The 14,352-nt window shown below is 38.3% G+C and overlaps 1 protein-coding gene across 2 annotated transcripts in view; it reads right to left on the bottom strand.

The window, feature by feature from the left end:
• Positions 1–14,352, bottom strand: part of LOC128248884 (uncharacterized) — a 118,978-nt gene that overhangs the window by 6,260 nt on the left and 98,366 nt on the right. For both annotated transcript variants that reach the window (XM_052971098.1, XM_052971097.1), the window contains exon 2: positions 2,827–3,162. In XM_052971098.1, the coding sequence (XP_052827058.1) occupies positions 2,827–3,055 (229 nt within the window). In that variant the 5' untranslated portion in view covers positions 3,056–3,162. The remainder of the gene's footprint in view (positions 1–2,826; positions 3,163–14,352) is intronic.

The following is a 14,352-nucleotide window of genomic DNA, read 5'->3' as shown; positions in this document are numbered from 1 at the left end:
CAATGAATCTGGTGATAAAATATCACAAAAGGAAGGGAAAGTAGTTTAACAATAGAAGAATCCATTTTAAGAGAAGAGGCTTTCAATGAAGTTGATTCTAAGCAAAAAACAATAAGTTTGAGGAAAAAATAGCATCAGTTGTGAGGAAATGTAAACTTTAATCATCTTCAAAGCTGAAAATTTCTCATCATCATCATCATCGTTATGAACACCACAAATCTTATCGTTAGCAGTGATGGTTTTGCTGTTTTTAAATAATGCACTTGCTATCAAGGGAATTTGCAATTTCACACTTCTTAAAAGCTTCTCACCAATTCCAGTTCTTACACTTTTTTTTTCCCCCCCTGAAATTTCTTCACCTTTTTCACACTTCAAACACCTGTGGAACAATTGAATGTTGCATTCTTCATCTCACTTACACTCACATTGAGAATGGTTGAAGGCTTCACTCAGCACATCACTCACAATCCTGGACTGCTAATAAAGAACCAGTTATGCGTTGGGAATGGCGCGGGTGGGAGATGGTTGATACCCCTGACAATACCCCACACTCCACCCTTAATAAAAATCTGTAATGTTTTGTCAATATGTGAAACTGGTATTTCCTTTCATTTTTAAGAGTTATGAGTTCAACAGGTACAGAAGTGGCAGGGATGCAGGCATGGCTGTGGCGGTTAACAAGTCTGTTTCCCAACCACATGGTCCAGGGTTCAATCCCACTCTGAAGCATCTTGGGTAGGTGTCTTCTACTATAAGCCCAAGCTGACCGATGCCTTGTGAATGAATTTTGATAGATAGAAACTGAAAGAAGCCTGCTGCGTGTGTGTTTGGGTCTACCCTTGTCTTGACATCATGTGATGGTCACAAATGAGCATCAGTGTCATACAAGCAGTCTTGTTCTTTTCCAGTCTTTCATGGAAAATATGTCTGGCCAAAAAGAGGTTTCACCTTGCTTGGAAATATGTGAGGGCTGGCAACAACATGAAGGGCATCTGGCCCACAAAAGATCTTCCTCAACAAATTCTGTCTGACTCATGGAAGCATAGAGAAGTGGACATTATGATGATGATGATTCCACATTCTGCTGAACTCAGACTTTTATTCCTATTGACATTGCTAAGGCGAGTTCCAGTAATTCAGTAATATTTGACTCAATTCCTACCAGCTGTCTGTAATCTCTAACACACACACACATAAACATATATAGATAAATGTGTGTGTGTGTGTGTGTGTGTGTGTGTGTGTGTGTGGTGCCTGACTGGCAGCCATGCTGGTGGCATGTAAAAAGCAACCAGTACACTCTCAGAGTGGTTGACATTAGGAAGGGCATCCAGCTGTAGAAACCTTATCAAATCAGATTGGAACTTGGTGCAGCCTCCAGGCCTGCCAGTTCTCAGTCAAACTTTCCAACTCATGCCAGCATGGAAAGCGGATGTTAAACGATGATGATGATGATGATGATATGAGTGAGTGAACAAAAGAAAGAAAAGGGCACTCAACACATTTAGTAAGAGATACATACATATATTATTTAAAACCGAGTTTGATTCGGTTCCATGCTAGTTCAGGTTTCACAGGCCTCTAACCAAATCAAACTGTTTTAAATAAAATATACATATGAATCATCCTCAACTTCATTTCAGGTCTGTTTTTTATGTTGGCATGAGTAGGATGGTTTGACAGGGGTTGGCAATGCTGGAGAGCTGCACCAGGTTTCAATGTCTGCTTTGGCAAGGTTTCTACAGTTGGAAGCTCTTCCTAATGCCAACCACTTTACAAAGTGTACTGGGTGCTTTTTATATGGCACTGGCATAGTATATGTATATATAAACTGTCCTCTTTCAAAGGACAGTTTATATATATATATATACACACATAAAAAAAATAACTGTCAAAAGAATCAATATTATTATTATTATTTAATTAAGGATCCAGACAAGGTATGACCTTCAGAAATTATTCAACCGTTGATGCTGAGTGTTCTATAATTACAAATATCAATTTAGAGGTTATAAAAGCAGAGAAAAAACTGATTCTCTTCTATGATTAAATGGTGAATTTCATTGATGGTGATTATTTGCTACAGTGATAAATATCTTATTGATCTGCTCATCACTGTGAACACATTACCATTGCCATATCAAGGATTTCTGAAACAACCATGTCTGCAACATTAATATGAGCTTTCAATGCATTTTATTGAAGAAACACTTTTATACTGCTCAGCTATGGAGAATAGGCAACTAAAATGTTAACACTTGCTACAAATGTCACACCTTGTAATCTACCCTGGAATCCACCCTGGAAATCACACAGCATAGCAAAAGAAAAAAACTCCAGGTGTAGGAGTGGCTGTATGGCAAGAAGCCTACTTCCCAACCCCATGGTTCCACATTCAGTCCTACTGCACGGCACCTTGGGCAAATGTCTGTTACTATAGCTGTTACTATAACCGCCGCCACTGCCACCACCACCACCACCATTTTACGGTTGGATGCTCTTCCTGTTGCTAATCTTCACCTGTCTCCAAATAATATTTCCCCAATGGCCAGACATGCTTTTACAGAAGATTGGGAATGAATGACAACTGCTCATATGACAGTGACAATTATTTACAACTCTCATACAATGTCAAAACAAGGAAACAAACAAACACACACACAAAGGTTTCTTACAGTTTCCATCTACCAAATCCACTCACAAAAATTTGGTTGGCTTGCCCATGGTGCTGCACAGTGGAACTGAACCCAAGACTACATGATCTTTGCACTGACTGAAAACATAACAACTGTGGAGGTTAAGATTTTGAAAGTATGAAGAACTCACCTGGATTATTATGGTAAGATGAACAATCCATTTCATCACTTCCTTTGACAACCAAACATAGGTTCCAGACGCCAACGTAAGCTCCTCCATCTAAAACAACCCAGGACGACGTACTTATTGAAATCAAGAATATTATGAGACCTCCGGTGAAAGAAACGGTGGCTAAAGTGTCGGCCAAAAAAAGGTCAATCTTGTTGCTGTGTGACATCCTGAATCTCCGTGAACTCATTTTAACAGCAGACTTGTGGGGAAAGGGGGGGTCCTTTCTTTGAGTATTAAATGTGGTTTATTGTGCTTGTTGCTTTTTTGTTTTTGTTTGCTTAATAAACGAGTAACCTGCAAAATAGAAGTTGAAAGCAGAAGTTAATTGGGAAATAAAACAACAAAAACCAAATTCATATACATTACACAATCGATGCAGGCCTTGTGCTAAAATTTGAAACCAATAATGACAAAGTTATGCTTTTCATGCCTCACCTGCATCTTGAAATCTGTTTAAGCCTGTGCAAGTATGCAGCTTATATGCATGTGCGTGTGTGTGTGTGTGTGTGTGTGTGTGCATATGCAAATAAGCAGCTTATATTCATGTGTGTGTGTGTGTGCATATGCAAATAAGCAGCTTATATTCATGTGTGTGTGTGTGCATATGTCTATGTTTGAATGTGTGCATATGTGTAGCTGAATTATAGAAGGGGGAAAAGATGGAAGATAAGACCGCATCATTGTTCCTGAGGAGAAACAACAGGTGTGTACCTGATAATTAAAGTGAAATTAAGACATAAACGTGTGCGTATTTGCGTATGTTTGTGTGAGCTGAATTTATTTAGATTTACGACCATGCTAAAAAAAAGGATTATAAATATAAATAAAAGACTGAACTTCCATAGAATATCTTCTTACCAATACTAATCCATTTTTCCAAATAATGTTCGACTTTTTAAAATTGTGAGAAAATGATTGATTTGAAGGAAGAATAAAAATGGTTTAGGTTTATAGCAGATTTTTTTTAGTTTTTGTTTTTATGATATTGATGAAGGGGTATGAAATTCAAACGGAATAATAACCAATCAATTTAAATAATCAATTGTATCAATATAGTGCCATGATTTTTTTTTTAAATCTTGAGCAATGTTACAGGTGACATGAATCATATTGATTTCAGATTTTGGCACAATGCCAGCAATTTTGGGGAAGTGGGTTAAATCAATTGCATTAATTTCAGTGTATAACTGGTACTTATTTTATTGACCCTGGGAGGATGAAAGGTAAAGTCAACCTGGGCAGAATTTGAACTCAGAATCTAAAGATGGATGAATTGGCATCAAACATTCTGTCCAGCGTGCTAACGATTCCAGCAGCATACAGCCATAAATAATAACAACAATTAATAATAGAAATAATAATAATAACAAGAGCATTCAGAGAGCGCAAACCTCTGCCAAGGAAACACCAACGTCCTCTTAACGATTAGCCAGATATGATTTTTAAAATGAGAATATCTGAAATAAACTCGACTGCTCTCACAAACAAGAATACTAAAAATGAACCCAACCACTCTCATAAATTAAGTAAAAAAAACGGAAAGAGAATCATTGTCTGATACCAGATCGATCCCAAAATCTAATCAGTTTGTGCCAGTCACGAGGCCAAATATCCCTGAAAGTTTCATCCAAATCCATCCAACAGTTCTTAAGATATCTTGTCCCCGGACAAACAAATAAACAAACAAGACTGAAAATAATACCTCTGCCATTGCTAAGGCAGAGATAATAAGGATTTCAAATTTTGGCACAAGGCCAGTAAGTTTGTGAGAGGGGGAAAGTCAATTACATTGATCCCAAAGCTTTTTATTTTATCAACCCTGAAAGGATGAAAGGCAAAGTTAACCTGGGTGGTATTTGAACTTAGAACACACAAAAAAGGACAAACTGGTGCCAGGAATTTTCTTCAACATACCAGCAATTCTGCTTGCTCTCCATCCTGATAAGAATATCAGAATATTAGAAGTAAAGGCTTACTTTTACAGCTCAATGTTTGTTTATGACAAATGAAAGACAGAAGCAGTGTCTAGTTTTGTGACATCTCAAAAGGAATATAAAATAAGTTCATTGACAAAAGCCAGATATGGTAATCTAGTGCCAGAGTGACATTTTACGAAGACAAAAATATTAAAAAAAGTGGCATATTAGATTGGATTTTCTCACAGGAAGTGAAGTCCTGTTACGTGCGGCCATCACAATTGGAATTAGAAACTTAATCCTTTGATCGTATTATGTAAGGGAGATGTGATCCAGCTTGCTTTCTGCCTAGGTTAATCTCTTTCATTCTTGTGATAACAGTATAGCTCTAGTTTCAAATCATATCAAATTCAGATAGTTCAAAAGAATTTTCATTTTAGCTTCACATTCATCATCATCATTATTATTGCTTTTCTTTTTCTTAAACACAATGTTAGCAGAATAAAACTCCAGCTACAACACAAATATAAAAAGATACACATAAAAAGTATTTGTCCTAAGCCCCGTGAGATAGATTTTATTCAATTGGGTGACCTCTTGTCAAGAGAAAAAAATCACGCATCTTTTACACAGCAAATACACAAGTTACTTCATAAATCCTCAAACAAAGAATATGCCATCATCATCATCATCATCATCATCATAATGTCCACTTTTTAATGCTTGCATCAGACAGATGGTATTTATTAAGGCAGATTTTCTACAGTTGGACGCCTTTCCTGTTGCCAACTGTTACCTGCTTCCAAGTGAGCTAATCTTTCCCCAAGGCTGGTCATGTTTTCATAGAAAAACGGAAATAAGGGGTGAAATTGCTGGCCTTGTGCCAAAATTTGAAACCAATATTATTTATTGTAAGTAGCCAACACAATATACAATTTCCGGCAATAAATATCAAAATCAAATATTTGTGAGATTGCTTCATTCATTATTCATGCAGCCAGCAATGACATTTCACATGTACACAACAACCATGATAATAAAGCCATCCACTTCGACAGTGGCAGCTCAGATGTCTGAAGAGTATCACCATTGATTAGCTTGACTCAAACAACAAGCAACCACGTGACACGGTAATGCATGATTAATTCAAAACAATGTGAATAAGCATTATTTACATTATTTACATTTGACGGATATTCGTCCTCATCTTGTTTGTTGTTAACATAACGTTTCAGCTGATATACCCTCCAGCCTTCGTCAGGTGTCTTGGGGAAATTTCGAACCTGGGTTCTCATTCCTATCGATGTTACTATTATTATTATTATTATTATTATTATATTATTATTATTACTATTATTAATCAGGTCGCTGCCGTGAATCGAACTCGGAACCTTGGGGTTAGTAGCCCGCGCTCTTAACCACTATGCCATATGCCACTACTGAATGTGAATAAGCATAAGATTTGACTGAATAATATGAACGCTAAAGGGTTGAACAAATGTACACACTTGGTTGTGTGCATCTACAAAGATACACATGTAAAAAAATCAAAAAAAAAAAAAAAAAAAAAAAACTGTCCCTTGATCAGTTACATCAGTGAGGGTAGGGTTCCAGCTGGTCCTATCAGCAGAACTTGCTTGCTTGTGAAATTAACAAGCAAGTGGCTGAGGGCTCCACAGACATGCGTACACTTAATGTAGTTCCCAGGGTGATTCAGTGTGACAAAGAATGTGACAAGGCTGGCCCCCTTTGAATTACTGGTACAACTCCATTTCGTCTGCTGAATGGGCTGGAGTAATGTGAAACAGAGTGTCTTGCTCAAGGGCACAGCTTATCACTGGGAGTCAAACTCGTGATCTCATGCTAACAATTCCGTTTATAATAATAACACTAAACTAATTACTGTTTATTTAATTAAACCAACTACATAACCTCTTTGCCACCAAACAAGCTATGGCTTTATGTTGTATTTATTGGAAGTAATTATTATTATTATTATTATAATTATTATTATTGGTAGAATCGTTAGCGCCATTGGAGAGAATACTTAGTGACATTTCATCCATCCTTATGTTCGGAGTTCAAATTCCACTGAGGTAGACTTTGCCTTTCATCCTTTTCAGGGGTCGATAAAATAGGTACCAGTTATGTACTGGGGTTGAAATCAACTTAGCCCCTCCCCTCAAAAGTGCTGGCCTTGTGCCAACATTTGAAAGCATTATACACACACACACACACACATATATATGAGTGTAAACGTTTATATAAAATATATATTTTGTATGTGTGTATGTGTACACATATGCGGACCTCAATCAATTGCCCCTTTATTAACTTTCCCCCTACATTGTATCATTCATTGCAGCTACCCCCACCCCAATCTTGATACAACTTTTCTCTCTTGCTAACCAAAACCTTTTCACTTTATTCTTTTATATGTTTCAGGCTTGAGGCTGTGGCCATGCAGGGGCACTGCCAGTATAAAAAGTATGCCCTACTCTTGGTTAACCATTAATCTTGTTCTCCACACCTACATTTCAGTGGCCATCCATCCCCTCCCTGGACCATCAAATTATCTCCCCTCATGCACTACACCTGTTTAACTCTCTACGACTCCACTGCTCCTCCTCTCCACCGTCAATGGTATTACCATTACTTCCCTACTGCTAGCATCCCTGTAGTCTCCCAAACCCATGCATATCTCTTCCCCTGAACCCTTCCAAAATCCTTAGGGATGTTGCTTATCTCCCCTTCCCGCCAACTTTCCCCACCCATTACTGCTCCTACTCTCTGAGCTTCCACCTGGGCTCCTCATCACCTCTGTCTATCTCCTTGGGGGACAGTATCAATTCACTCCCATTCTCTCAAATACGAGAAGCTGTGTAACCCCTCTGCAAGAACCTGCTGTGCCCCAACCCCTTCCCTCATATCTTAACTCCCATTTAACATACGCACACAGCATCTTCTCTCCCTCCCTAGGTCTGTTGACTTAAGAGCTACATGGCGACCTCACTAGTGCTGGTGGCACGAAAAAATCACCCAGTACCCAATGTGAAGCGGTTGGCACCAGGAAAGACATCCAGATGTAGAAACCATGCCAAAACAGACAACAGGACACAATACAGTCCTTCAACTTCATCACATTCTTATTAAACTGTCAAACCCATGCCAGGCTGGAACAGGGATGTTAAATGAAGATGACGATGGTGGTGATGATGATAATGATGATGATGATGATGGTAATGATGAAATCTTAGTAAATATAATTATTTACAAGCAATTATTTCTAGGTGTTGTATTTGTACAGTGAAATTTTTTCTTTCTACATGTGTAACATGTGTAGCAGTTGGTAATGTTTGTACATGTTAAGTAACTTTGTATCACCATGTATGTGTGTGTGTGCGTATCTGTATAGTATGTACATAACTGTTTATGTATCTCTGTGCTATATGATGGGATATCAATCAATACAGCAAACATAACGACCATCACAGCAGCTCTCAGTGCATTATCTCTAACAAAATAAATCAATAAATATATTTTAAACTATTTCGCTATGGCTGTCAACGTATTTAATCTATGACCGAGATAAATATGTTATTCGGACGACCGAATGGACATGGCTAATGACACATGCTTCGACATCTATTATGAATATAGTCTTTTACTGGCTTCAATAACTTGATTGTGTCCATACTGGAGCACTGCCTGTAAGGATTTTAGCTGATTATGTCAAGCCTGGTTATTAATATTTTTATTCATTTCTTTTTTCTTTTGTCTTGCATGGTACTTGGTGACCCTGTCAGTGCAGGTGCCACTTAAAAGCACCCAGTCCACACTGTAAAATAGTTGGTGTCAGGAAGAGCATCCAGCTGTAAAAATCCTGCCAAAACAGTCACAGAAGTCTGGTGCAGGCTTTCTGCCTCACCGGCTCATCAAATAGTCCCACTTGCAGAGGAGGGGATACATGGCTCCCTCAGTTGGAAAGGAGAGAGAGAGAGAGAGAGAGAGAGAGAGAGAGAGAGAGAGAGAGAAAGAGAGAGAGAGAGAGAGAGTGTGTGTGTGTGTGTGTGTGTGTATGTGTGTGTGTGTATCGTTTCATTGAGTGAGTGTGTTTGTCCCTCACTACCACCTAACGACCGTTTACGTCCCCAAAACTTAGCAGTTTGGCAAAAGAGACTGACAGAATAAGTACACCTGGCTTAAATAAATAATAAGTTCTGGGGTTGATTCATTTGAATAAAGATTCAAAGTGGTGCTCCAGCATGGCCACAGTCTCATGACTGAAGCAGGTAGAAGATAAAAGCATTACACTTGATAGAGTAATCAGAATGCTAAGAGATTAATTTATGTAGTAGTAGTAGTAGTAGCAATAATAATAATGATAACAACAACAACAACAACAACAATAATAATGATAATAATAAACTGGAAGTGCTTGCTGTAGAGATTCTGCTGCGTTGGCACAAAGAACTAAGAAAGTTGAAGAATCATAGAAGAGGATAAACTTGAAGACAAGGGGGAAAAAATAACAACAAAAAGCTAAAAACAAAGAGAAAGATGTGAAGAAATCTGAACCAGCAAGAAGTGTGGCAGATATGCCATAAATCTGGGTGTCTCGTAATAACAGGAGGAATGTCAATCATCTATGACTAATGATTTATAGATAGCATTTTCAAAAGAGTGACGTTTAATTTGAATAATCTCTTGCTGTAACATCTGTTCTACGAATCCCAATTTTATCAGAATGTTTTATGAGTAGGTGCAAGTGTGGCTGTGTGGTAAGAAGTTTGGTTCCTAACCACATGGTTCTGGATTCAGTTTCACTGTATGGTACCTTGGGCAAGTGTCTCTACAATAGCATCAGGCAAGCCAAAGACTTATGAGTGGATTTGGTAAATGGAAACTGAAAGAAGCCTGTTGTGTATGTGTGCGTCTGTCTGTCCTGCGCCAATGCTTGACAATCAGCGTTGGTGTGTTTGAGTCCCCAGTACACTCTGTTAAGTTTTTGGCATTAGGAAGGGCATCCAGCCATAGAAACCATGCCAAAACAGCCCCTGTCAGCATGGAAAACAGGCATTAAAAGACAATGAAGATGGTGATGATATATATGAAAGGCTTCTTTCAGTTTCCGACTACCAAATACACTCACAAGGCTTTGGTTGGCCTGAGGTTATAGTAGAAGACACTTACCGAAGGTTCCATGCAGTGGGACGGAACCCAGAACCATGTGGTTGAGAAGCGAGCCTCTTACTACACAACGACTTTGTATTTTCCTATCAATTAATTGATTAGTTCCTTTCATAAGAATTTCCTATTTCTACCTGGTACCACCACCCCATGGAGATGTAACCGACTGCTGTTTGAACCAGAAAGTTTCCATATTTGCATTTCAACAGATTATGGCCTCTCAGTCTTCTTCAGCAACAACATCAAACCACTCCTCGTTAAACCTGTAATGAGATGGAATTCAATTTTTTTTTTCAAGTGTCATAAATATCAGAAAATATTCAAAGCTAATTAAGATCATGTAAACTTCAGGTAAACCAGGTCAATTTTGCTTTCTTGTATAGTTGATTCAATTAAGACTATTTAAGCTTCAGGTAAACCAGGTGAGTGTAGTTCTCAGATGAGTATAGTTGATCTAATTAAGACCATTTAAGCTGGAGGTAAACTAGGATAGTTTTGCTCTCAGAAAAATATAGTTGATCTAATTAAGACCATTTAAAGCACACATGAACTAGGTGAGAAGGGTTCTCGTGAAATAGTTGACAACATGAATTATTACCTGTACAGACTATTTCAAAACTATGTCATAAAGTCTAAAGACTAAATCATGTCATAAAGTCTAAAGACATATCTTTTCACTGACTACCATGAGTGCAGTAAGAGTTTTCAGTATCCAGAGATAAAAATATTTCTTTGGCTTCCTCTAACTTAATTAGCAGACATGATAGAGGAGGGGCATATTTTGTTCCCTTTTACATCTGCAGAAGGGTTTATGGCTCTTCTTGTCTGCCTCTTTCTTTGTCTTTGCTTGCCACACTTGTAACCTGAGTTTTATTTTTATTTAGTGAAAAATCCTCATCCGAATTGTCCTTCTTTACAGTCATCACATTCAACACCAGATGTCCTTCATGGCTTTCTAAAATTTAGGTTTAACTCTTTAGCATTCAAATTTCTGTGTCAAATATAATGTTTATTTATTCACATTGGTTTGAATTAAAAATGCATAATCTTGTAGCTTCAAAATTTCAATGATGTAATTGTTTATTTTTAGAATGAGATTGTAGGGTAGATGTGGGAGGCCAGATCTGGCCAGTCTGAACATAAAACAGGAAGAATATTTGGGCAGGATTTGGTCAGTTGAAATGTTAAAGGGTTAATAAGGTTTGGACAAATATCAGCAACTTGCAAAAGCAAACATCAGGGAATGGTCACCCTTCATCTTATGTTACCCATCTCATTTGGCAGTCAGATGGTGTTTGTATTCTTCTTCTATTCTTTTAAGCTAAAAATCACAAAATCTTTAGTTGGCAACATATTTTTAAATGAAAAGAAAGGAAAAAAAACATTACAAGTATAACAGATCAAATTATGGAGACCCCCCACTCCCATAACACGAGGAAACAAAGAAAAAAGGGTGGGGAATGAAACAGTGGAAGATTGGGGTGGGGAGTAACGGGTTGTACATCCCAGAACAAATGGTGTGTTTAGCTCTGCCTTGTGGACATAATTGCAAAGGTGTTGCCACAGAGAATGGTCAAGGACACTCCAGGCAGGGTTCATTTCTCAGATGGGCCACAGTTATCTTGATTTTGTGAATGAAATTGGCAGTGCACAAGAACACTTGGGGGTCTCAACCGTAACTGACACAAACTGACAGCGACTGGTCAGCCTCCTGTATTTGTTTAATTTTCCTCTCCTCTGCATTACGGGAGGGTGACACACAGGTTCATGGCCAATGCAGCAAGGACGGAGTCAGGAAACATGTTGCATCCCAGATTAGGGTTTTCCTCCCTCATATGAGAAGAGGATTATTCTGTCGGGAATTTACCATCCCCAGTCAAGACCTCCTGGCTCCATTTGTGACAGGAGGCCAGCCATGTCAAGGCCCCTTTCTAATTATGTCAATATGTTCTGTGCTTTCATTTTCTTCCTCTTGACAGGAATCACAGAATGACAACAGTCAAACCAACAATGACCAAGTAATGAGTCTACTCCCTCATTTTGACTGATTCAACTACATTTGTTGTTGTTATTGCTTTTCCTTTCACTGTTCCAATGCTGCTCTTACAACCATTGTTAAGATACAATGGTGGCTTAGCGGAATTGCTAGAAAGTCGGACAAAATACCTTGTGGTATTTAGTTATGTACCTTTTCTTTTTGAGTTCAAATACTGCTGAGGTCAACTTACCCTTTCATCCTTCTGGGGTTTAAATTTAAAGTACCAGTCAACTACTGGGGTTAATACAATCAATTGTTCCATTCCCCACAAATTTATAGTCTTATTCATCATCATTTAATGTCCATTGTCCATGCTGGCATGGGTTGGATGCCTTGACCAGGGCTGACAAACTGGAAGGCTGCACCAGACTCCAGTCTAATTTGGCATGGTTTTCTACAGCTGGATGCCCTTCCTAACACCAACTACTCCGAGAGTGTAATGGGTGCTTTTACATGCCACTGGCATGGGTGCCATTTGTGTGACACCAGTCTCTTCCATGACTGCGGTTTTGCTCAACTTGACAAGTCTTCTTCTCAAGCATGACATAATGCTAAAGGTCTCGGTCATTGCCTCCATGAGGCCTGACAATCATTATTGTGTTTGTTGTTATGGTTACCACCAAGCTACAGACATCGTTAACAATGGCGTTGTTACTCCTTGTACAGCTGTTTCTCTTGGTTTTTTTTAATAGCCATTGTAGTAGCAGAGTTTGTTATTTGTTGTTGTTGTTGTCAATCTGTTGCAGCTTTTCTTGTGGCAGCTGTTTTTTTTCTCTTTTTAATGAAACCTGTCCCAGTTGAAAGGCAGCAGTAGCAACTGCTGACCAAATATTCCTCAAACCACACTGTATGGTATTAAAAATGGAAGGACACATTTTATAATGTACTCCAAGATACACTGTGCCTAAATAAAAGACAAGAAGTCACAGATGAAATATCTTTGATTGCAACTCAGCCAAAGAGATCAGCTGCAGAAAGATGTGCTGCATGAGATCATACCTGCCCACCACTGAAGAATCTCAAGAGGAAATTTTGGTGGAAGGTTTTACTTTAGATCACCTTAAAACAGGAAGTTTCTATGATAGAATCATGGTCAGTTTCAGGTGGGTTGTTACCTTTCCCAGCAAAAATATACCCCTACTGGTCCTTATAAACTTACAATTCACCCCTAACACTAAAACCATCCTTGGTTGGCTAAATAATTTACTGTTTCAAGTGTTGACTGATGAAAAGAAATTGGTGAATTAACCCTTTCATTATCGTATCCCTGCCTTTGGTACAATTCATTTTTAAAATAAAGTCATCATCATCATCATCATCATCATCATTTAACATCTGTTTTCACTGTTGGCATGAGTTTGATGGTTTCACTGAAGCTGGCAAGCCGAAGAGCTGCACCAGGCTGCAATTGTTTCTACGACTCAATGCCATTCCTAACATTAACCACTTTAAAGAGAGTACAAGATGCTTTTTATGTGACACCAGCAAAAGGTGCCCTTTACGTGGACACTAGTACAGGTGCTTTTTATACAGCACCTTTATTAATCAAGTAGTTACTTGAAAAAATTACCCTGAAATTCTGAAGGAAGATTTTAATTTGGATCCCTTAAAAACGAAAGCTTTGTACCACAGAACCTGTTGCAAGGTCTTAGGCGGGGTTAATTCTGGGTTAATCCTGCTAAAGATAAACGTGTCTCCCTTAACCCTTTTGATGTCGTATTTCGGTTAACGTACAATGCTTTTGTTTCAATTAATTTTTCAAATAAAGAACTTGGTGAAATAATATTGATGAAATTTTATAATGATGTCAATGGTAATCATGATGTGAATGATGATGATAATGATGATGACATATGTGTGTGTGTGTGTGTGTGTGTGTGTGTGTATGAAATGGTAAGCTGGCAGAACCATTAGCACGCTGGGTGAAATACTTAGCGGTATTTCGTCTGTTACGTTCTAAGTTCAAATTCCGCTGAGGTTCACTTTGCCTTTCATTTTTTCGGGGTCGATAAATTAAGTACCAGTTACCCACTGGGGTCGATGTAATTGACTATCCCTACCCCCAAATTTCAGGCCTTGTGCCTATAGTAGAAAGGATTGTTATTATTACTATTATTATTATTATTATTATTATTATTATTATTACTATTATTAAGGTGGCAAGCTGGCAGAACTGTTAGCACGCCGGGCAAAATGCTGAGTGGTATTTCGTCTGCTGCTACGGTCTGAGTTCAAATTCTGCTGAGGTCAACATTACCTCCCATCCTTTTGGGGTCAATAAATTGAGTACCAATTACACACTGGAGTTGATTTAATCAACTGGCCCCCTCCCGCAAAATT

This window comes from Octopus bimaculoides, chromosome 10, assembly GCF_001194135.2.
Source record: "Octopus bimaculoides isolate UCB-OBI-ISO-001 chromosome 10, ASM119413v2, whole genome shotgun sequence".
Lineage (NCBI taxonomy): Eukaryota > Metazoa > Mollusca > Cephalopoda > Octopoda > Octopodidae > Octopus > Octopus bimaculoides.
This window is presented reverse-complemented; position numbering and strand designations above follow the sequence as displayed.